General features: G+C 41.6%; 1 protein-coding gene across 8 annotated transcripts in view; it reads left to right on the plus strand.

The window, feature by feature from the left end:
* The window catches only part of bcar3 (BCAR3 adaptor protein, NSP family member), a 61,661-nt gene that overhangs the window by 8,295 nt on the left and 27,616 nt on the right, over positions 1-25,750 (plus strand). For 4 of the 8 annotated variants that reach the window (XM_031869701.1, XM_031869700.1, XM_031869702.1 and 1 more), the window contains 4 exons: positions 1,577-1,999; positions 7,451-7,565; positions 24,302-24,497; positions 25,080-25,334. In XM_031869701.1, coding sequence (XP_031725561.1) covers positions 1,910-1,999; positions 7,451-7,565; positions 24,302-24,497; positions 25,080-25,334 — 656 coding nt within the window. In that variant the 5' untranslated portion in view covers positions 1,577-1,909. Of the gene's footprint in view, positions 1-6; positions 2,000-2,223; positions 2,268-7,450; positions 7,566-16,553; positions 16,779-24,301; positions 24,498-25,079; positions 25,335-25,750 lie in introns of those variants that run through there. The other 4 variants (XM_031869705.1, XM_031869704.1, XM_031869708.1 and 1 more) reach the window with 4 other exon arrangements.

Here is a 25,750-nt window from a genome sequence, read left to right on the forward strand (position 1 = left end):
GTGTGTGTGTGTGTGTGTGTGTGTGTGTGTGTGTGTGTGTGTGTGTGGATAGATGGATCCTAAGGTCTAACAACCTTTGGTGGCAGTCAGTGAAATCACGTATATCTCTGTGACATCACTTAATCTGATTGGGGGGGTTACTGCACGTGCTCGGTGAACGACTCTTTGCCTGACAAGGTTTTTGTTGTTCTATCTTTACCAAGGCGTGTCATCACACACACGGATACAAACACACACATGCATAAAACGTAATGACGGCACAACCCCCTTACATGCATGTGTGCTCTGCCACTCGCTTAACCCATAACACAACGGACACAATGACAACACACAAACAATTAAGCTAGCACACAAGTACTCAAATACAGCAGAGAAAGTCATTATGGTTTTCATCAATAGAAATCTGTTTTCTATTGATCCGGAACAATATCATTAACATATATTTCACATCTTTTCCATTCTGGAGGGTTGCAGATTATGAAACTGTCGAACGTTTCAGAAGAATATCAAAAATCCATAGTGCAAATTTTCTAAATCAGTAATCTTAGCTGCTCTTCACTTCTTTGTGTTGTAGCGACTATTTTTCTGTCTTTCAAAACAGAATTGCAAGGTGTTGTTTTACCGCGTTGTTATTGCCTGCAAATGGCTTGTAACAGTTGGGAGAGTGGTGTCCTTCCCAATATTGAAGGACTGGAGTCAGGAACGGGACAAAAAAATCTTGTTCAGGGCATTGTTTGTTCTGTTTGTTTCTGTCCTCTTCTCATCTCCGTCTCTACCTTAAAACATATCTTAATCTTGCCTGCCAACTTAAGACACTAACAGGATTTTTTTCTAAATGGAGCCAGTTTAAACTCAGCAGATTTTCATTCATTATTATTATCTCATCACTTTGTGTTCACGTATGTTGCTGTAGTTACAGCACAGTGCTTCTTGGTAAAAAATATTTGCGGTAGTAGTCAGCAGAGGTGTTGCGCTAATAGCAGCTCTTATTTCCAGAATCCAATTCCTGTGTTGTTGCTGTACATTCTGTTTAATGTTTTGTGGCTGCATCTTGATTGGCAGACAGAGTTTGATTCACAGCCTCAGTACCAGCCTTCTGTTGATACTGAGACATCATCACCCTTGGGTGTTGTCTGTAGCGTTTCTGCTAATCGCCCATTAGACTGATAGAGAACAAGACTTGGCTACAGAGCTGCCTCGCAGTGAAAAATAAATGTCACAGAAAACTATGGGTAGAAGTGGTACAAAAATGCTTGTTTTTACATAGGCACAAGTCTTTTCCCTGTAAAAATTCAGAGCAAAAGTGTGAAAAAATAAACCCCCCAACTCACATTTTAGAATTGAATCAACAAATACTTTATCTTTTACAGATATTTTCTGCAGTCTGGTACTGTAGGAGGGGAGTGCAGTTCGTGAACAGCCTTGAAAAGTATCAATTAATGTCTTTAACTGACTGTAATAGCTTGGATATCTTCAGCGAAACCTCCCACATCTTGTCTGCTCTTGCAGTTCCAAGTTCCTTCTCCTAGACCCCCCTAAAAGGTTGTGAATATGTATTATTCATGTCTTGTTGTAGAAGCCAACTAGAAGTAAACTGGCAGATTCCAGAGCCATGAAGAAGAAGATGAGTAATTGCATTTTATTTGGCTCTCATTGTTCTTATGTGCACTAATTACACAAACCATTGAATCTACCATTGTGTGAGATTAAATAACGAATGTTTCACAATTTGTCGCTTTGGCATCAATTTCTAATTATGTTTACTTGTTTGGATTTGATGACAATCGGACATCTAAATTAAATTGATCTTCTCTTCCTTCTTTGTGTTTCAGGTTCCATCTGAAAGTGTGTGAGTGGCAGACTGTGTGTGCATCTCTGTACATGCCTGTGTGCGCGTACGTGTGTCACAATGAAGCACCAGTCTATCTCTCGATGGCTGAGCCAGCTGGGACTGCCACAATACTGCTCAGCGCTGGAGCAGGAATATGATGGTGTCGAGGTAATACATGAACACACGCCAACAAAACCCACAAAACCTAAAGAGACATTTACAGAGGTAGTTATTCATTATAACTATTTAGTAAATAATGGCTGAAAGCAGGCTGGCCTGTTTCTCTGGTTTTGAATTCAGAATCTGATTCATCTTTATTAGCCATGTATGTGTGCAAATAGAATGAATTTGACTGGTTTTTGCATTGCTCTCAATGTTTTTGCACAAAAAAGACATAACAGCGAAGATCAAGGACAGCAAAGCTGGACAAATAGAGGTAAGGAATAGACGGGAGTCTTAATACATTTCAATGCACCCAACCACCAGCCCAGACCTCATCCCTGAAAAGGTTTGCAATGGTGCACTTCCACCGTTGCTTCTTAGACACATTGTGTCTAAGAAGTGTTTTCTTGTCAGGAAAATGTCAGGATTGGTTGTTTTAGGTGTTTTACCAGAAACAAAAACAGTTCTGTCCTTTTTCTGACAGTCTCCAACTGTTTGTTACACAACTACAGAATAACCAGTTGTTAATTATCGATCCTCACACATAACTACTTGAACAAGTCATTGTAGATCTAAAATCAAGCACAATTCAGAATTGGCCTGAACCATGTTTCATAATCTTTTTTTTGGAAACCGATTTTGCTGGGTGAAATATGATGTTTCCAGAACAGCTGCCGTGTTTTCCGATCAGGAAACCTTAAAAACCCAAACTCATCACAATGATTGTTCACGGTGCATTTATAATGATTCAAGTAGGGGTCAAGGGAGCACCAATAGAAACATACTTTTTTGCAAAATTGTTGTAGGATACCACTTGTGTAGAGGCAAAAGAGGCAAACGATTAGTCCCTACCGGAGTCACAGCTGTTTACAATGACTTAATTACGCAATTTTAAGAAACCACCGACTGATCTGGTAAAGAGCAGATCTACATTTTTACAAGCTGCCGCAGTAAGACTTGAGGCACAGCAGGAAGAATGAGGAAACCGTGAGATTCGGACATTGCCTAACGATACGTGTGCAGTGAGCATTAGCTTGCTCATACATTGCTAACATTTGTTTGCTAACAGCTAACTTGTTGATCATCATTTTAGTTATCAACTGCATCCCAGGGTCTTTCTATATCTGTCTCTATTTTGGCTGTTAATCAATTGTAATGCTAGTTTTCCTATCACCCTGTAGAAACTTGCAACACCATTTCATGCAGGATACATCATTCCAATAAAACATGTTTTTTCTCTCGGCTATGTGTGTGAGAAGGAAGCAGAGAGGGGTGATACATCTTTATTTACAAAACAATGTGGTTATTAGAATTGGAATTATTTTGGTTATCTTGTGTCAATTATTTATTTGTTGCCTCAAATTAATGATGTTACATAAAATGGTTTGTGTTGTTTCAGGCTCCAAAAGTAGTGATATTATATGCATTTTGTTAGCATTTCAGCTCTTGGTTGCATATTGTGGCGCTGATAGTTTTCTCGGAGCTACTTTTTAACAAACAAATGGCTCTTATTTGAGATTCAGCACATAAAGCTGTCACTATCTGACTGTAACCATGTCTGTTTAAAGGGGGGGTTCAGTAAATGTTGTATAGGAATACCAACTGTTGTTGTTAAGAGTGTTTCCCACAGCAGCTTAATACAGCAGCCTAATAAAACTTCATCACAGGCCTATTAGACTGGATGCACAGTGATGTGGGGGCTGTTTTAACATCCAACCATTAGCCAACTTCAATCTGAACATTACACAGCCATTGGCTAGGAGATTAGATTGATTTGTCAATAAGACATGAATTATGCCATTACCTCCTGCTAATGTATACCCAGAATGCATTGGTGTAATTTGTGAAGGCATAATGGGAAAAGCTTAAGAAGGTGAAAGGGGCAAGGAGGGAGATACAGAGAAAACAAGGGGAGACAAGGACAACAAAGTGTTGTTTTAGTCTTGTTGAACCATAATGGAGTTTAGATTGAAGCTTCTGTGTGAAATATTCTCTCAAAGTTAGATGACTTTCCGAGCTTAAATCTACTAATTCAATCAGTAAATGTCACTGTGCACCGAGAGAAATTAGTTTAGTTGAAAGGAAAGTCTCTATAACTCATCCAAGGGCATAGGTTTGCATATGGACGGTAGGGACATGTCCCTGCCAACATTTTGGGAAGACAGAATTGTCCCTGCCAATAGACTGACAGCCATCAACTAGACAGCTGTCTGGTGAGGTGAGGGGACCGGAGAAGGCAGAGAGTGTGGCGCACTGCGGCGTCTCCATTGCGCTCCGTGCCCCTGACAGCACATCCACGGTCACTGCAACGATTCTACACACAAAAACGACGTGAAAACTAAAATCGTACTAGGTGGATGCATTATGTGGCATTATTGATATTTTACTTGGCAGGATTTGCATCCTCCTGTTATTTCAGCTAAGATTAATGTTGCATGTAGAGAGAGGTTTACAAATACATTTTATTTGTTATTGAGGTGAATAGGTGCCACGTTGCACATTTAAAAAGGTTAAAGAGACAAAAGAGAAGGGAAGAGTAAATCACGCCTTCATGTTTGTTGACTCAGCAGAGATGACATTAAATGAGAAAAGTTGATCTACAGGAGAATACATATTTGAAAGCGATACCGAAATGACTTGGAGCCTATTGCATTATGTTCCATTATATTTTGAATTGTCACCCGGCACCTGAATTCAGTGTTTTTCTTAACATAAATAAAGACTTATCCACCATAAATTGATGCGGAAAAATTCACCAGTTAATGTTAATGATGCCCCTTGAACCCGTCTACAATATATGCATCAAGCTGATGACTGGAGCTACTGGTGCTTCTCTAACTCTCAACCGTCTCTATGCAGAGTAATTGCAATTAGAGGCAGCATAAGGACTAAGATTCATACTCTAACCCCCCGCTTGACCATCGACCATGCATATTGAGCTCGGCTCAGCATCGCTAACCGATCTCAAAATGATATAACAATAATATCCAGCTCAGTGCTTCCTAGACATCCAGGCTGATAGCTATCACAACAAACCGGTAAAACCAAACTCAATGTTTGGTCAATGACAGTGTGAACAAAGACGATCATATTAAATCGGTATTAACAACAAGAACAATGACTTAAAAGAGCCTTTGAAAGTTCTGCAGAACCAAATTTACAGGCCGATTGATTTTAAGATCAGAAATGTTAATGTTGAGGTCTTTATTGGCCAGTGCTGTCTGAATCACACCGCTCTGCCGATTCGCTCACAAGCACCGTTATCGTTGCAACAACATTCACGAGGGCAAAGCCAACATTCACAGCTGCTATACCAACTCTCTATGAGGACTGGTATGAGAGATCATGTTGTTGTTCTGGAGAAGAAAGAAAAAAGAAAACCTGTCAAGTTGCTGTTGCAAGAGAGGGAGACGAGAACGACAGAGGGAGGGGTAGATGGATTCTGAGATAGATTAGGCTTGTGATATGCTAGCCATGTCTCACGCACTAACACACACACACACACACACACTGTCAGCATGGTGTGTGTGTTACTCGTGTTAAAATCAGCAGAACTAATGTAGTGTCTTCTTCTTTAGGCTACTAACATGTAATTCCTGAGCTGTCTCGGCACGTTGACCGCATTGACCGGCTGTGTGAGTGGGTGACTTTGAGCGTGTTTGTGGGCATGTGCGTGTGTGCTACTGGCTACCTTTGTATGCAGGTATGTGCCCATGGTCGTGGATGCGTGTAAAACCTCTAACTTACCGTTTGTGACTAAGAGTGACTGTGCACTGTTTCTGTGAGAGCTTGCCGTGTGTGTGTGTGTGTGTGTGTGTGTGTGTGTGTGTGTGTGTGTGTGTTTATATTCATGGGTTTGCCCTGTGTAGTCTAAATAGAGCTATTGTTTGTGATGAGCTCAGAGACTGGTCATATTGTTGAGAAACCAAAACAACAAGGGTTTGAGCTGGGAGAGTCCTGTCGTGTGTGTGCGTGCGTGTGTGCGTGTGTGCGTGTGTGTGTGTGTGTGTGTGTTTTCGTGTAGTTCCATTACTGTACAAGGTTGAGTTCTGGTTCAAAGACTTTGTGGCTATTTGAGGGGTCGTTTGCATTAATACCATAGTGAGGGTTGAAGTGAGGTGGGGTGTGTGTGTGTTTAAGACAATGTTATAATGACAGGAGCGGGATGAGGGGAGGAGATGACACACTTTTGGAAGACAGGAGGTCACCGGTGGTCTCAGCAATTTTTCTTTTGCTCCTCTGGAGCCACCAACCTGTCTAGACAAACTGTGTGTTACTTATCTTCTATCAAGCACAACAGTGGTATCTTCCCTGTATGGAACTCAAAGTCAGTTGTTAGTGTTTATGTTCTGAATGTTACCCCATCATTTCTACCACATGAATCTATTTTCATATTCGCTGTGTGTTAAAGGTTCAACATCACTGCTCGTTTGTGATTGGCTGGCTAGTGTCTTTTAAGTGGTGTATTGAGACACCTCACACATAGCCGTAGTAAACAGTTTAACCTCTAACACAGGAGTGTCAAACATGCGGCCCGAGGGCCAGCCCACCAACGAGTCCAATTTGGCCCACTGGAAGACTTTGCCAAGTAGGAAAATTGCAGAGAAGTCATTAATTCATTTTTTTCAAATGCCATTCCTATTTGTCCCCTGGGGGTTGTGCTGTCCTACTAAGAGTAGCAGGCCCTATGCTGGATATACAGCTATTATAGATCCCACGTGCTTACATACAGGCCACGTGACACAGCACTGTCAAGCCTAGGCTTGTTTTCATGCAGAAGCTGCCGGTAGGAAATGTCTTTGTCAAAAAGGGGAGAAGTGGAAACAGTGTTGAGTTTTCCGAGTAAATATGGACCAGTTCCTATTGCTCCACAGAGGTAAACGGGTTCACTGCACCTTTCAGTGCTCAAGGAGTATAATATTCAATGCCACTTTCAGACTCACCATGACGAGAAATACAAGTGAGAACAGACATGAATGAATTGAAGGAAAAAGCAGTCTGTTTTTAGTCCTGCTCTAACACCTGAGTATTGCGTTTCCTGTCAAAAATGAAACCTCTTCTTGACACGTGTCAATTTCCGTACGTAACAAGTGGAAATTGACACGTGTTGCTGGACATTCATACATACAGTCTTTTCAAAATAAACTTCAGTCTCTGATAAAAACAGCTGGGTCAGGCTAAGGCAACAAAACTACTTCGTCATCAGTAAAACAATTATTAGATTCAATGTTAGAAGTACACCGCAATTATCAGAATAAAACGAACATTTAGGCTCCCTCATGTGGCTCAAAGGTGTACTGCACATAAACATGTTAAATAAATTCAGCAAATTGATGTGGTGAGCTAAATAAAACCTCCTGTGACCCTCCTGTGGGTCTCGACCCAGGCTTTGAGAATGACTCTAGAGTACCGTCACTTTATGTTAACTGTTAAGTTTCTGTTTTTGTGTTTTTTCAGGACCTGCTCCACCTCTCAGAGTACGACCTCTTGGAGCTCGGAGTCCACAACCACCTCCACCGCCTGCACCTTCTCACTTCTCTGCGCCTCCTCCAGGAGCGAGAGAGGAGGAGAGGTAGTCACACACACACACACACACACACACACATATAGTTGACCAAACAGTATCTTTCCTTATCTGTTCCATCATGTTGTTGATTCTGGCTCCGTGTTTAAGTCTTCAGGGAGACTCAAAGTCTTTCTGTTCACACAGCCTTAGTACATAGGGCCCCTCTCTGCCAGGTGAGCTACAGGGATTTTCTCTTTGTATCGCCCATTTCTAAACTACACTGAAAGTTATTTTCAACCAAACAAAATCCAGCAAGTCTCTATGGTAAAGCGGGCACAGCACAACTAATGCCACTGAATAGAAAAAAATTAATAAATCAATTAATGCAATAATATATATATATATATATATATATATATATATATATATATATATATATATATGCTATATAAACCATGATTTAGGGCAGCAGTTGGATTAGTAAACATTACATGTAATTGCAACAACTGCTATTAGTTTTAACGGATTAAAATGCAGTGTGACCAGCTAGATGGAATGCAGCGAGGGTCACCCATAGTGCGCGACGAAACGGGTTGAGAGCAGCTTTGCCAAGGTCCGTTCTTGCACACTTGCCGAAATCCCGAGACAGGAAACTTTGGGGATCGACTGCGACTCAAGTCGTTCACCTTTTGAAGGGGTTAGAGAGGTCCGCAGCATTCCATCTAAGGGAGCCTGGTAGGTCCAGCTCATTAGATACTTTTTTTTCACTCCTATTTATAAACTTTATCATCTGAGCTGATGACATCATGATGCCACAGAAAAGACCGATCAAGAAACGGTGGCATCATCTGAGGGATCACAGAACATAAGGTGAGGGGAGGAGCTTAATTTAACATCTGAACTGTGACATCATAACTGTGAAGAAAAAAAGTTTCTAAAAGGACTTTGGACTTTGTTGCCTTTACTCAAGCACAGCCGAAGGTAGACAGGGAAAGGGGAGAGAGAGGGGACAACAGGCAGCAAAGGTCCTGTCTTTTGTCTTCTCTCTGGGTACACAGGGAGAGAGACGGAGACAGATAGCATTAGTGTCATGTAAAGACATGCTTATGCCTGGGGGGTCCGGTGGTGGGGAGGGGGATAGTCTGGTGGAGGTCAATGCTTTGTCGCACACACAGACACACAGAACACTTCCAAAGCTGTCAGTAAATAAGGAGAAGAGTGCTGAGGCCTGCAGTCCCGCTGGGTTTAATCACTTCTACAAGTGTGTGTGTGGACGCATGGAGATGTGTGTCGGTCTGTGCGGGACTGCCTGCTTTGTTTGCCCAGTTTCCCATGCATTATACTGTGAAATCTAACTGTTGTCTTGGTGACTGAGTCTGAGTCCTGCACAAGTCCAGTTTATACCAAGCGGAGAAATCATTTTAGTGAATCTCCTGAAGCGAATATGTAGCATTTGACTTGTTGACTCCTGCAGCTGTTCTCGCATCATATTACAGGCATAAATATACCAGGAACAAAATCAAAAGAGGTGTGTTTGCAAGGGCAAATATGCCGTTTGCGACCAAAACAACGCATCACATTTGCCTCAATCCGCAGTGTGGAGTTTGCTAGCCCATCTGGAATGGAGTGTTTTCTTAAAAAAAAAATGTGTTGCTTGTCATTTCCTTCGTAGGACTATAAGAGTGTTAAGAGGCAATAACAGGGCTGGAAGTCTCTGACATCAGAAACGAAGAGATGAAATGGTGGAAGAAACAGTTTGAAGAATGGCTTCTATAAACGTGCAACATGTAAGAGAGATGCAAAGCCTGTAGACTGTGAAATAAACACTATGGCATGTTTTACTGTTGTGGTTGATTTACTAAAGAAACGGATCATGGCGACCTAAACCTAAAACCTATCTCGTATATAAACCAGTTCCAGCATTCTGCCAGGCTCCAGAAGAACAGAAGCCAAAGGTGTTCTGATGCGATATACTTTCAAACAAGCCATAATTGTATATTTAATTAAACGGCCTGTATGAACTTATAATAAGAAATAATGTATGAATAGAATGGGCTTGAAGGGAAAGTGTCATGTTTTACTTTATATAAACTGGCATTTCATCTACAAGTCTTTCTTCTTTTTAAAAAATGTTCTATTACTTTATATTTTTTTATTCTTGAAAGTGAGTTTGAGTTTGTGATCTTAGAGTCGAGGTTTAGCTCATCTGAGTACTGATGGCTCGCTTTCCTTGTGTGGTGTCTCGATGTCTGTGGACTTTAGATGTAAAAAAAAAAAAGACAATAAAATGAATACTTATATTTCAAAACGCATACTGTTTGTGGTGCTAGATGAGTCAGGGCATCACAAGTCATTAGGATATGTCCTCTGACAACCGTTAATGTATGTACTAAACTTCCAGACGGCCCATCTGATAGTTGTCAAGCTGTTGAAGTCTGTATATTTAACAAAAATACCTTGCAATGGAGTGACATTCAAAGAGTCGCATAGTTTTGCAGCTAAGACGTTGAGACATAAAGAGAAGAAGGCGTGATGAATTACCTTGAGCATTGAAAGTAAAAAAAAACAGAAAAGAAATGAGAAATCACATTGATCTGTGAGTGACAAGTACAGTAAGCGATGTCCACCAAAGACATAAAATACATGAGATGAGGACTTGTACAGAAAAGCGTACATGGTCACATTCCTGAGATCTCTGTTGGACCGCTAGTGTCGCCCCAACCTGCAGGTTGAGCTCCGTCGCTGAGGTGAAACAGCCTCTAGTTGAAATCACTTAGTCACCAACTACTGTGGTATTATGTCTGCCTGGCAGCCTGCCACCCCTATCATTACCACAAAGGCCAGATTTGTTCAGCTAATGGTCTCCTTCACACACACACACACACACACACACACACACACACACACACACACACACACACACACACACATGCAGCATCCTCCAAAAATGTCAACTCAACATTTGACCCAGATAAGAGCATTCCAGTGAGAGCACCTTCAAAATAAAACACGTGCATACGCACACACAGCGTCCAGGCACATATTAGTTTCATCATATTTATGTTCGTTGGCTACAGTATGTGATTATGTGGCTAGAATACGAATCCATGTGTGTGTGTGTTTGTGCCAGGTACTTTCCTTGTTGGCAGGACTTAAAATGCAGCAGAGAAGAAGAGATGATCCAATTAGAACAATTAGACGGTAAAATGGGAGGCATCAGTAAAACACACACGCGCACTTTCATATTTCACATATTTGAGGCCTTTTAGTTTCAGGTTACAGTGTGTTTAGTTACAGTTGTTGCTGTAGGGCTGAAGCTGTTCTGTGGATACTAATTAACTCCATAGCTGTGTTCTTGTTTGTGATTCTATGTTGACAATAGGGCAAGAATTTCAGGTTATTACCACTTTTATTAGCATTGATGCTAAGCATTGAAGCATGATTAAAATGAAAAAAAGGAAATTCTTTAATCTCGCCAGAGGCGCACATAGACAGATGGAACCAATCATGTTTAATATCACTTGAGTATATTAATGGGTGATTCTTACCAGCACTGTCATTTACAACCGCTAGGTTTATTAGATTGCTGTCGTCATCTGAATGCAGCAGTGATTTTAAAAGCCATGCAGAAACACACACACACACACACACACACACATCTAGCATGGATGGTTTTTATCTAATCAGGCGCCTGGTTCTGGACCAAATTAGTTTATCTTTTTCTGCACAACAAACAGATCAGAGTATAGAAAAAGCATGGATTTCACACAGTTTGATGGATGTGGTGACAACAAGTGTACCTTTTGTTCAGACTCCTCCCTCACAATATTTCCTATAATAATATTTCCTATTATTTACTAAAATCACTAAAAGAGAGGTTATTAGTCTCTTTTTAGAGTATGTAATGAAGTTTATTTGCTGTTGTGCTGCTGTGTTTTGCACTGTTATTGTACTATTATTTGACTAAAATCGTGGTTGCAGTTTGACATTTAATAAAAGGAATTGTTATTTATTCCTAGATTTATTTATTTAAGTTATTTTTCCGACTGACTGTCAAACTAGATAATAAAAGAAAGTTCTATGGCGTTCATTCGCTGTATGTTTTACAAAGGGTTTAACCTGAGCCAGGCCATACAACAATGATAGCAAACACATCACATCCACACAGGATTAGTAGTATGCAGCTGTATATGAAATAATAATTTGATATAAATTAGTTTTTTTGCAAGTTCAGGTATCAGAATTGGTATGGGGAGGGAATGAAATGTTATCAGATCCTCTCTGCTTATGAATACTTCCATCTTTGCGTTCATTCGTGCCCTCGCTGAGCTATACCAGCTGTTTTGTCCAAGCGTCAGATCTGTTGTGTCCCTTCCTGAACTATATGAGCCGAGGAAGTGAGTACAGACGACACACTGCTATGCTGTGCCACGCTAAACATGGTTTGACACAAGTTTTACATTGTGTGTGTGTGTGTGAGAAAGAGAGAGAGAGACAGCAGGTGTTCATGCAGACAGTTTGTTTGTTTGCTTGTTTGTTTGTTTCCCTGGTGGACGGTGTTGTTGCCATGGTGGCAGAATACTTAACATCGGTCAGTTCACACTTACACACATGCATAGCTGTCGGCTTACTTAGATTTCAGTGGTTTTCTCACATCATCAAGTTGCTCAACACACTTTCAGCCAGTTCAAATTACAGATTTGAACCTGTTCTTTTCTTTGACAAATGACCTGCAGCAGCTCTGTGCGAATGGATCACTATTCACATCACACTGACAATATCCATAAAAACACAACACACTTCAATAGAGAATGCAGAGATGTTGAAGTCCACAACCTTTGCATATTGGATAATGTATGTTACATCCTACCACGGAGCACAGGCTGCACCAGGATAACCTCTCTTGTGAAGGTGATAAAGTCATCAACATGACCTGGAGTTAATACTGAGTGTACTATAAACATGTTCCTCTGTCTGTCTGCGTGTGTCAGTAACACCAACGCTTATCTCTCGTATGTCAAAACAGGGAAGATCCAGTTCCCAGAATTAGGCTGGGAGGCGTCCAAAAAACAGAAATACTTAAGGAAAAGTAAAGCTGGGACATTGGTTGCTAGTTTCTTTCTTACAAAGTCTTTATACATTTGGCTAAAATGTGGTTAATATCAACAGACTCATCAAATCCTCTAATCTCTGCATTTGACTGTGTTTTTGCTCTGTATCTGTCCCTGGTATGTCATGTTTATGAAATAATAAACAGAATTGGTTTGTGCAGTGAGAGGTGTCTTGATATTACTGCACTCAGTTGGCAGTTTATTAGCTACACCTAGCTTAAACTAATGCAGTGCAATACAACAGTCCTGCAACTAGTCTTAACTTCGTGAAGGTTTTAATGTTCGGTTGTTGTTGAAACTGTTTTAGAGAGGTGTTGATTCAACTGTATGATCGTTTTAGAGGGTCGTCATGTGGTGCTGTTTATGTGTATCGAGTTATACAGTGAGGTGTTTCTGTTATTTAGTCCACCTTCACTAAAGAAATGGGGTTAGACTGCATCCGGTTTAGCTGCATCTAATAAACTGGCCACTTTGATATGCAGGCAATCAAAAAAAAAAGATTCAGTAACTTTCAGTCCGTTGTGCAGGCCTGTTCTGTTCCTTCCTTGTTCTTATTTTAGAAAATGTTGCAATGAGACAAACAGTCGGTAAAGTAATGTTCAACACAATGTTTCTGCTCCTCCAAAAAAAGCAATCGTTTGTCATTTAGCAACTAAATGACAAAACAGATTGTTAGTCAGTGCGATCAAGAAGGACCCACTGCCCTCCAAAATGCACATGACTGTTACAGAAGTTATTCATTTCTGATATGCTGTAGAATGTTGGTATCAAACAAGATGTGAACAGCGGTCACCATGCCAATGTCCCACGTTTTGTACGTCCAACCACCTCCCCAACAGGTTTAGTATTGCTAGAGCAGCATAACATTACCTCTGCCATTGCTTCTGTCTCTTCTTACAGGTTTTCTTGGATATGTTGTTTCAGTTGAACAAATGGCCGATGCCGTCCTTTCTCTGGTGAGGACAGTCTCACACAAGGGAAAAAACTTGCTCAGTTATTTTGGTACAATACATCATAAATGCATAAATCGAGGCCGCTGCATGTTGCAACCTTTACAGATTCATACTACATAGAAGTTGCTATGACTCATGAGTGTTGCTCCTTGTGTCAAGTCCCATTGATCAACTGTCGACTCTGGCTTTCTTTAGAAACCATGAGTCAGAAAAATTTGCAAAGATTTCATTCCACCTGAACAGATCCGGGCCATCACTTTTTATCGTAAGCCCCTGAGGCTGCAACCACAGGAATGAGGAGTGGCCGAAACATTTAACAGTTTACACTTTTCTGATCAGAAACACTCGCATGGAAACAGGAGCATGTGTATATATACAGATCTATAAAGGAAAAAGGGAGTGAAGGGGGGGTGGAATGAGGGGGACAGAATAGGGAGAAAGGAGGATGAAATCGGGAGGAGAATGTCCGTTCCACAGTTCATATCTTCATACAGGAATACTACAAATCTATACACGGAAAGGAACCAAAATGAAAGAAAAACCAAAAGGTTGCTAATACCACAAGTTCTAATAAACCGTTTTGCTCTAATCCAATTATGTGCAGGTGGGAAAGCCAAACCCATCTATTTAATGGTTTGGGAAACACTGATGCCCTGAGGTGGAGTGGTCACAGTCAGTGTTTGGAAATGAGTGACTCAGCGAGGCGTTGTGCCAACACGATGTGCTGCCTGAGTGCCAATGTGCACGAAGCAGGGCTTGGCCTGAGGACTCACATTAGCAGGAAGTGCAGGAAATGGCTTTAATGATTCTCCAAACTCCTTTTTTTTTTTCTTTAAATAGTAAAATAAACTTTCATCTGTCGACTTTTCTGAAGTTGGAGATCAAGCCTCGATATTGTACGCTTCCTGTGCAGTACAATTCATTTGTACACAGCATAAAACATCTAAAAATACTGTGTTAAGTGGAGGAAATGACACTGTTCGTCACAATGGCACTTCCTGCTCTGCCCTTTCATGTATAATCACATATGTCTAATGGCTATAGCATGATCCCACAGCAAAATAACCAGGATCAAACAAACATCATCAGATTATGAGCACAACCAGAACAATGTGCCTCGTCCAAAGAGCATTACAGTCTATGGTGTGAAGCTACTTGAATCAGATTATTTTAAAGTGAGGATGAGCCTGCTTTCATAAAAGGTTTGTTATTCGGCAAACAACTTGATAAGATCTTTCATCACAAGGACACATATCAAGGATGTCAAGGATTATCGTTCCGCTCAGCTGCCCCCATCATTACTGCCCCTCTTGCCCCCATTTTTAGGGACGTTTAGGTGATTCAGGAGATGATTACAGATTACCTCTCCTTGACTCACTGTACACCTTCCTGGAAATGCCACCCTCACACACATAAAGATGCTAAGAATTTTCACAAGCCTGTGTGAAATAGTACTGAGATTTACTCAGGGGAAAAAAATGAAATTCAACACTCCCTCTATCTGTACTGGAGTCCAGGAGCAACTTCTGAGCTTGGCTTTGACATTCAGGCTTTGCTCCAGTGTAATTTCCCTCTCAAAATGTCGTTGCTGTATTACACAAAAAAAACTGATAAAAGGATATCAAAATAATACACATTATTTAGGTGGCATGATTTTGTTTTTTATTATTTGCAACCCCTGAGATTCTTTCATGACCCCTTGGTGTCCTGGCATCCTATCATGGGAACCACTGGCATAAGCAATTTGGTGAAAATGATTAGCTTTAACACCATGTGTACAACTTTTGATCATTTTTGTGGCTTAGGACATTCATGACTTGGCAAGTTATCTGCTGCGATCGGTGACAGTGAGGCAGGAAGAAGGAGTGGCCGGACAACTACACAGATGGTGAACCGTATTACTAAAACACATTCATTTGGAAGATAAACCAAAAGTAGGCCCACCTGAAATGGCTTATCATCATTGTATTGCAAAACTTAATGGGCACTCACAACTGCAGCAAGTCAAAAACCAAAATCTTCCTTTATCACCATGAGGACAGTTTGGGCCCTCATGCACTTCACCAGCTTGCTCAATCTCTACTAATGTAGTGTGAATAGCTCCAAGATCAAAAGACCTACATGTTTGTGGCAGCATCTGTGTGTGTGTGTGTGTGTGTGTGTGTGTGTGTGTGTGTGTGTGTGTGCGTGTCTGTCCGATGTGGGCCATCCGATCATCTCGGCTTTCATAGCGGCAGGATGGGCTCCTTGTATTGTCAGAAAGGAAACACAAAAACGTGCACACACATGCACGTGTCTGGGTGTTATCAACTCTAGACAATACAGAGGAACAGGAGGACAAAGACAGGAGAGAGTGTTGTCTTGAAGTCCAGTCAGCACACACACACGCACACACACACTCAACATGACCTCATACCTGATGTAGAGCTCTTTTACATGTTTCATCTACTTTACCAGATGAAATGTGATCTGCCAGCGTCCCCTCCATATTTGAAAGCTTTGTCATAAGACCACTCAAAGTAGATTTTAAACTGCGATGCTCTTCTGATTTATGTTTCACTCAACTCTGAGTCAAGCAGTTAAACTCCACGAGTCTCGAGTGCACCTCAAGTTGCTTAAACATGTCGCAACCATGCAAAAGATACGTTTTCTTTTGTTTTTTCTTTTCATCCCCTCTCTGCATTTAGCTACATTCGGTCACATCTAAATCTTCTCTAAGCACCAGAGCAGTTGGTGGTGTTGGTGGAAGAGGTCCCAAACAAAAAGACTTGTAGCATGAAATATGAGGCTGTGCAGGGTACACAGAGGAGAGGGAGGAGGAGGTCTGAGTGGGGGAGAGGAGGGCAGAGAGAGTTTTGTTCAGGAGTTGGGGGGTAGTTGGGGGGTTGTTGGGGGGGGGGGGCAAGAGACAACTCAGCTAAAACAGAAAGAAAGAAAACTCCTCCCAAACACTGTGGGGAAAGAGGAGGGGCTGGGTGCTCGCAAATCACTCCCGAGAGAGAGAGAGAGAGAGAGAGAGAGAGAGAGGCAGGGCTTCTGGTTGTGCAGCGCTACTTGTTGTTGCCTGTCTGAAGGAGCGCGAGTGTGTCGTCTTCCAGTCGGTCAGCAACTCAAGTCATTCAAACAAACTATGACATGGAATCATTCTGATAGAAGTATATAATTCTAAAAGACAAAGTAGAGCGAAGATCGGGAACAGGAGGTCACACTGACAGGTAAGGAATACAAATCTGTGTTTATGCGAGTGTGCATCAATATGCAGAAGATGTGTGTAGGAATGTGTGGATACAGTTATCTTGATGGACATCTTTTCCCTCTGGAAGCATTTTCATTCGCCTCAGTTCTTCTGACTTCTCATCATCTCAACTACAAGTTAAAAATAGAAAATGCTACTTTCTTTCTGCGGCGGATGCATGTTTCACCACACTGCCTCCTCTTCGTCTCTCAGCGGTCCTTCTCTCCATCCCCTTTGGTTGAATTGTTTACAGCTTGCAAGTGAGTTAGATTTGCTCGGGGACTTTTTTGAGCAATGCGTTGCTTTCCCAAGACACTGGGTGTGACTGTGGTTGCTGGGATTGGTGGTGCTAACTGTGGAAACCCCAGCAGGAAAGAATTACATGAAATATGACAGATAAGATCAAGGTTTTTTTCTTGTTTATTTGTTTTCGAGTAAGTTTGGGATTGAGCCTTTAAGGTTTAGGTTAAGGTTACAGCTTAAACATTTCAGAGAAGTTTATTCCTCTCAGTCAAACATTGATATGATATATTATAGGTTTTGATACCACTGCAAAGTCATCAATATGTATTGTAGTATAGGACCTAAAACAGTCTTTGCTTAAGAAACACTTTGACAGGTTGAATGACTGCTGCTCAGATTGAAACTGTGACCTTTCAGTGATGAGAACACATCTTTAAACAGCAAGCCACCCACGGGATGATGACAGAGGCAGGCTTGTGTGTGTGTGAGGTGTTGATGTCTTGTGCAGATAAACACACACATGCAGCAGGTTGTTGCAGACATTAGTCAGTGTTGGGTCTGAATCCCATAGTGTCAAGATTCAAGCCAATGAGATTCAACCTTTAATTAACGCTTAAACGTGTCTGTGTCAGATTCAGAGGTCAGCTTTAACTTTGAGATGGTTGCGTACTTGCAGTGTCAGTGTGTGTGTGTGTGTGTGTGTGTGTGAGTGTGTGTGTGTGGTGTTGTGTTACTTGCCCCAGTGGGATGAGGTGGTTGGTCCAGCCAGCTAATCAACACTATGTGACTTGTAGTCTTCACAAAGTCTGACCGACTGCAGAGGTTGAAAGTAAAAAAACGAATATATTTATCAAGACGATTACTTGAGTATCATTTTGCTCTATTAACTTTAGCAGTGCAACTATGTGCTTCAAACTTTACTGCATTTCAGAGGAGAATGTTGTACTTGTGGGCAAATATTCAACATATACAAAGTATATGATAAGCACGTAGAACAAGAACCAGATAAAACCATCCAGCAGTATACCAAATGAATAACATCAGTAATGGTGTTATAAGAAAGCTGAAAGGGGTATTTGTACATTTGTACATTTGGTACCAGAAACTGAAATCTGGAACTTGTTTTTTGTTCAAGGAAATGTGCTCATGTGCTTTCTTGTCAATGCAGATAGATACAAGAGCCAGGAGACGGTGTCGTAGCTTAGAATAAAGACTGGAAACACGTGGAAACTGATTTACCAGCACCTCTAAAGACCATATATCCCGTCTAATCCATAAACCAAAATGTCAACATGACAAGTTCTGGTTTCACAGGGAGTTAAGTGCTGGGACTACTGTATTTCTTGGCCAGGCCATTGACTTCCTAGAGTCCTGTCATCACCTGCTGGTCCGAGCTTCATATTTAGCATACAGACAAAAGACTGGTGTTGATCTTGTCATCTAACCGTCTGAAAGAAAGCAAATGCGCATCTAGAAGTTATAGATTAAAGACATTTAGGAAATTAGGTGTGAAATGTCTTGACTTCTAACGGATGACTTCTACATGGTACTATTGTTGTTTTAACTTAATTATGGAACTCAATACTTCTTCCACCACTGACTGACTCAGCCGACTGCTTCTTCTTCTGTGAGACTGACTTGTCTCACAGTGTGATGAGCAGTGACTGTACAAAGACACAGTCACTCTGTCACTGTAGGCAAATGAAATAAACACACACTGAGGGTAGGTGGCGTGTGTTTGTGTGTGTGTGAGAGAGATTCAGAAGGAACCAATGGCAGCTACTGCTGTGGGATTTAATAAAAGCCTCATTAATATGTTGCACACATACTTCACACACACACACACACACACACACACGCTGGTGGGCCCACGCACAGAAGAGCGCAGTAGGACACCTCTCTCTCTTTCTAACAAAGGCCGGCTCTAAACAGCGGTCATGTGACAGTTGTTCCCATTGTTCACTTCTGGCCAGGGGTGGTTTTGCTAATGCACTGGTGTGTGTGTGTGTGTGTGTGTGTGTGTGTGTGTGTGTGTGTGCCATAGCAGGAAGACACTTTAAGTCCGCTAGAGGAAACTACTTATTCCCAAACATGTTGGTGTTGTCCTCCCTATACTGTGTGTAATGCAACATGTGACACTTGCTGTTTTAGCTCCATTTCATTTATAAATAATATTATTGTTTAGAGTGTGTTTTGTAATATGTAAACCAGAGGACTTTTAAAATTCCTTCAGTCAAACCTAAATCCTCAACATGCACAGTAGTCCATGGGGCCAGTTTTTAAAACCGCTACTTCAGTGGATTAACCACAAAGCCTACTTACTGCTGACTCATGTGTATGGCTAGCTGGAGAGAAAGGGAGAGTTTACCTTTAAAACATTAAATTACATTAAACTGAATTTGTTAGGAAAGTGTGTGTCCTCCAACATTGTGAGACATAATTCTAGGTATAATTAGGTTCATAGTGAAAAGGAGGAAGGGAAGCAAGAGAGATATTTGTTTTATTGGCAGTAATCCTTTATAATGAGCTGGCTGCCGTCTAAATGTTTATACTGCCACTTCCTCTTCCTGTTAATCTGCGCTTGTTTCCCACCCAAGGCCTTGTGTATCTTTGTGTGAGTGTGTGCTGGTGTTCCCAACCCAAGGTCTTCACCGCTGTGGGTGACACAGCAAACCTCTCTTCACAATATTTTGTCTTTCGTACCATGGTCAAGGAAAATACGTCCGATTGGTTGCCAGGTGTCTATATCAGCGGGGAAGCCGCTGGTTCTTGGGAGTATTTTGCCAATGTAAATTCCCCCAATTTTCTTTTAATGCTTTTCTCAATGAAGCCTGGTTGAATACCTCTGAGTTGCTGACCACTAGAGCCTGATAAACCAAATATTAGCTCATTAGAGATCTATCGTATTGCAGTATATGTAATGCGTATGTCAGTAAATGACAAGAAGTTGAAAATCCTGTACCCGGGCTATAGTCCACATCTTTTCATGTGCTACAGATTGAAACATGGCTACAAAAATGACATCAAAGCAGCTACAAAGAGTTTTTGTAGGTTGGTTTACAAATATAACTCAAAAATTGTCAAGTCTGTGTGATCATTATGACAAACGTGAAGTTAACCGTTCCTTGCAGCCGCTACTTCTGTGCTTCCGATTTGACTGAAGATGACATTGGCGCAGCGTCAGTCACTACTCACGAGTTGGGGCAAGAAACAATCCGGCCCAACTGAAACAAACACAATGTCCGCCTGATTATCAGGTCATCCTCCGTCTCCCTCAGCATAGAATCAAGGTAGTCTGTGGAATAATGCAAGAATATCTTTTAATTATCTGCCGTTTGTTTCTGAAGATTTCGTGTCTGTAGCAAATTTAAAATGCTTCGTCATTGTAAGTGTTAACAAAACCAACTGTATTCGCTGAATTCATCGAACATTGACACAGAGAATTGGAAAGTAAAAGACTGCTTTTCTCCTGTTTTATCACACAGGCTTGTACCTTTGACTTTTTAAGAGAGTTCCATGCCGATCCAAATCTTGAAAGTGCTTCAAATAACACGTCTCACATGGTCTAAGGAGGAAGCGGGAGTTTTGCTTCCCTAATCCTGGATGCCAAAATAACTCTGCAATGCTATATCAGTACTTTTCAAACATAGTTCCAGACAACACTGCTATCCTAAATCCTTACGGAAGGTTGTTGACATTAAACTGTATGTGCAACCACAGCAAAAATAGTCACGCTTCACGCCAGGTTACCAGTTAACTCACTGTAGGAACTAACCCAAACAAACTAACTTAAAAATGAAAATAGCTTTTTATTCCTTTGTTTATAGACTTGGTGAAGGAAATGCCAGAGCTCCTTCTTTCTCTTTGTGTGTGTGTGTGTGTGTGTGTGTGTGTGTGTGTGTGTGTGTGTGTGTGTGTGTGTGTGTGTGTGTGTGTGATATGGAGGGCGCTGTAGCCACTGAACAGGCTGAACAGCTGTAGGGAGGAGAGGATGATGCAGGGACAGAGAAAGAGGAGAATAAAAAGAGCAAAGTCTGTTATTACGAGAGGTGGAAGGACAAAGGATAGAATGAAGGTGACAAAGTGAGGAGGCAAAAGAAGAGCTGACATCAAGATGGACAGAGGGAGGGAGGGATGTCTGTGGAGGGGGGGTGTAAAGATTGAGAAAGAAAGGGAAAGATGGATAAAAGGGAAATAGTGTGGAGGGAGTAGATGGGTAAGACGGAGAGAGGCGAGGTTAAGGAGAACAGTGAGTAAGATTTTCACACCTTCCCTCGAAGTGGAAATGACTTCCTCTAGCTCTTAGCATGAATAATTTATTCATAAGATTAATTGACAAAGTATTCATGTGCGTAAGTGCTGTCTGTCTGTGTTTTCACTCAGTGAGGGACAGTCCTTTCTCCTCGGTAGATGAGGGTGTGTGTCTGGCAGATGGTCAGGGCCACACGCACATACACATCAACACACACAGACACACGCACACACACACACACACACACAGACAGAGCTGACCATCCCTGAGGGTCTTATAATAGGTCCTCCTCCTGGAGTCGTTCTGCCCCTCACAGGAATCCACACTCTGACCCAGCGTGCCTTAGCAGGACTTTTACAGTGTGTGTGTGTGTGTGTGTGTGTGTATTACCTTTACTCGTCACGCTGAAGAGTCTTGAGCTGGACAGCTGTTCCTTTCCCTAAACCTCTATTTGCATTTTAATTGACATTCATCATCACAAGCTGGTGACTCTGTGACCTCCTGCTGAAGTTGGGTTTAGTTCCACTTTATATTCCAGGTTTTCTGTATTCACTAAGCTCCAAAGCTTATGGATCTTTTGTCAAATATTTGATTTCTCCTTGATGCTTTTTATTTGACAAACAGAGCCTTGTATGAAGCATTGAGGTAGCAGGGCTCTGCATTTAATCTGCTGCTTTGGCCAGTTGAAATGAATACCATTACCAGCAGCTGTCGCTAATCAATATACAGATTGTAAGTAACTTGCCAAAGTAAAACTTGAGTGGTTAATGTGCTGTCCGTGTCTCGGAAAAAGGTCGCTTGTAAGAGAAAGAAACGCACTCTCAAATCACAAATGGACACACCAGAGTTATGGTGCTTTTATTGTGAAACAATATCTATCAATAGACTTTTAAAAAACGATTTAGTTAACTGGTTTGATGAAATGCTATCAAACCCCAACCACATCACAGAGGATATCAACCTGCATCTTATCATGATTATGTTCTGATTATCATATGATATATGTTTATGATTTTCTATTATCCACTTATATAGTACAGGTACCGAGTCCCCTTTGTACAGCAGCAGAAGTGTCTACAAGTTATTCAGAAAAGCAGTTCACTCTCACTCCACAACAGTATGTCCCTGTAGGAAATACTCCCAACATATCAGGGAATGTTTTCTTTCTAACAGGGAGTTAGATGAAAAGATCAATATCATCCCTGTGCATGTAGTGCAGAGCTACCTTCATGACCTATTTACTTTAGTTTAGCACAATGGAAGCAGGGGAAACAACAAGCCTGGCTTCATGAAAAGGTGACGTTTTAATGCAAAGTGGTCCGAGTTACACATCGCATGTTTGTAATGGACAGGCCGAAACAGGGAACAAAAATACTTTGATCAACTAGCTTGCTAACGAACTACAATATACATGTAAACAGGACAACTTCAGAACCATTGAACGGCGTATTTTTCCTCTTTTGGTAAAAGCTAGCTGTGTCCCTGAGGTCCCAGTCTTTGTGCTAAGCTAGACTCAACAGGTCCTGGACAACCTCCTATCTATTTAGCAAGAAGGCAGACAAGCGTAGTAAAACCAACATGTCATGAGTATTCCTTTCAACCCGGAAACTCAAGTTCACCCTATAGGTGAAAGTCATGTTTCTCTCCGTCCTCACGTAAACATCTAGTTACAGTCCTATACCACTACGCTGAGCCCATTTACAGAATGGCTTGTCCCACTTCTTTGGCCTTACTTAAACCCGCTTTATTATGCTCACACTATATGTCTATTTAACCTCTTCTGTTGATGCGTGGACTTTAAATGTGATTTTTTTAATGCATTGATTTGGTTTTGCTTTATTGTAGAAATTGACGTGCACTCAACGTTTCTTTGTTGCCTTCTTGGCCTGATTGCAACACAAAAGCAATTTTATCTCAATGGATTTTATCTGGTTAAATGCCACTAATGACATTTAACTTAATCAAATAAGGAAATAATTGATTTACATTCAATGAACCTGGTGAAACTAATTCACAGCTTTGACAACAGATCATCTGCCTTTGAAACGATTTTTCACCAGGAGCCGTGTCGATCGCCTCGGTTCAAAACATTGCCTCTTCTTCGGGGCGGACAGCATCCGACTACTACACAGCCAAGCCCCCACCGCTTCCTCTGCTGCCTACTTTCTCTGATCGTAATCAGGTTGTCCAAATAGAGACACAATAACAAACACCGGCGTGGTTGTTCATGTCAGATTCTTAGCTAAGATTAGAAACAGGGAGGGTTTGTGGAATCTCGTACCATCCAGTCTACTGACGTGTCTGTCAGCTGATGGTATTTTAGTTTGTACAGTATGACTAACTGCTGCATGCTGAGGGATTCAGAGCAGAAGATAGCGTGCTGTCCAGTCATCATCACAGGGGAATATATCAAGAACCTGTCCACTGTTTTCATCACTGCCAGTGACAACCTATCTGTCCGGTTCATCACTATGCACAGTCGTTATATCCGTCTGTCTGTCTGACAAGATCAAGCCCATGAGCAAAGACAGAAGAAGCTGGTTTTCAGTGCCATGCTGGTATATAAAGAACGTTCAGCATTCCCTGATGGTGTGACATTCAGAGTCTGTTGAAACTGATGCGGAAGGTCACATCGTCTGGTGAAATTCTTATTGGCTTTGAGCCCAGCATCATGTAAAAACCTGTTGTACTGGATCATGTATTATAATAATACTGAGTACGTCAGTGTGTGTTTGTGTGTTTCAGATCATATGTCTTCACAGAAATGCATTACATAATGGTTGAATAACTGCGTTCCTCCAGGTTAATATTGTACTGTATGTGAGGTTATGTCACACTCTGTGAGGATAATTCTCCTACTTTTCTTTATCTATTTATCACCTCAATAAAGTACTTTTTCAGTGGAAGGACCGAGATCAACTCTTCAAATCAAAAGCGTTAAGGTGCTGGTTGATAGGACTCAAGTCCAATAAGTCTGACTTTGCATTTTTACATGCGTTTCTTTCCAGAGTTGAGGATGATGGCAGAGGGGCGTTTTGCCAGTCTGCCCAGGTCCCTCCATGCACACCACTCCCTGGGAGGAGGCACTACACACCCTGGAGTCCCCTCCAACTCCCTCGGTGTCCCCAGCAGCAACACCTGCTCTTCCAGGGGGCTCCAGGCCTCCCTCGCCTCCTCCATGGACCTCCTCAGCTCCAGACCTGGGTGAGTTGGCTGACCGACACACAATCAAAACGGGTCTTCAAAGACTCTGAGCAGAATTCACGGTCTGACTGAGTTAAACAAGCGTATAGTCTTCTCTCCTCTCTGTTGGGCAATTCAGGTTTTAGGATATTTGAGATAGTGGTTTAATCAAATACAAGTACATTTTGTTGGAATAATCAGCAGATGATCACAAAACAAATAGACTAGTTCTACTTTTTCTCTATTCAGACCCACAAACCATAATTTAAGGGAAACCCGACACTTTCCCTAAATAGCAAATATGTAAGGCTGAATTAGAGGAAAATATTTATAAGTGAATACACAAGACATCCAATACTTCCATTTGATGTTAAGGAGACGTGAACATAGCTTAACATGTTAGTCTGTGTACAGTAAGCAGCATCAAAAGACTGCATCACATTTATACCCTGTGTCGACTTGTTTAAAGCTTTGAAAAGGATAAAATCACATCTGGAAGGTTTTTTTTCTCAAAGTATAGTCTTCAGGGTGTTTTACTGTATTTACTTCTATGCTTTAGTCTTATTCTTCTCTGTCCCCCCCGTGTCGTTTTCCCTTCCCCAGTTTCCCTCCAGGGCAGGGCAGCGGCCTATCAGAGCAGTCCACTTCTTCCTACCAGCCAGTCTCCATTCACGGAACTCTGCCTCGTCGCAAGAGAGGTGGGGCCAACCTCACCCACGGGAACTACACGTGGGACCCCAGAGCCAATCACACGCAACAGATACCTTGGGGGAAGGCGTCACTGGTCCCTGGACCCGCCCATCAACCCATGACCTCTCCGCTGGTCCAAAATATCATCGATGACTGTCATGGTTACAGGTAAACACATGTATAAACACACATAAACATGCTAATGCTGTTGTCTCTATTGATGAACAGAACAGAAAGGAAATTCTTAGTCGACTAACAGATGAGTTCTCCACAAAGAATCACTTCAAAGCTTGTTTTTACCAAAAATGTGCTCATACGATTCTGGTACATAAGTCATTCAGCATGAAATCCTAGTCGACTGAGACCAAAATTACCTATTAGACTGAAAAGATGTTACAGCTTGCTTCTTCAGACGGAGAGTTTGGAGTCGCATGGAGAAAGGCGAGTCCGTAAAGAGCCCTGAGGGGGTGTAGCAGTTAGCTCAACTTCAGAGGGAACATGCACACCTCATTCTTCATCATGTCCTCCCATCTCTCCATCTTTAGTGTAGAGTTACGACAGACAGTATCTGATGTAGCCAGCTG

This window comes from Anarrhichthys ocellatus, unplaced genomic scaffold (assembly GCF_004355925.1).
Source record: "Anarrhichthys ocellatus isolate YVR2014 unplaced genomic scaffold, GSC_Weel_1.0 scaffold48, whole genome shotgun sequence".
In the NCBI taxonomy this organism is placed as follows: Eukaryota; Metazoa; Chordata; class Actinopteri; order Perciformes; family Anarhichadidae; genus Anarrhichthys; species Anarrhichthys ocellatus.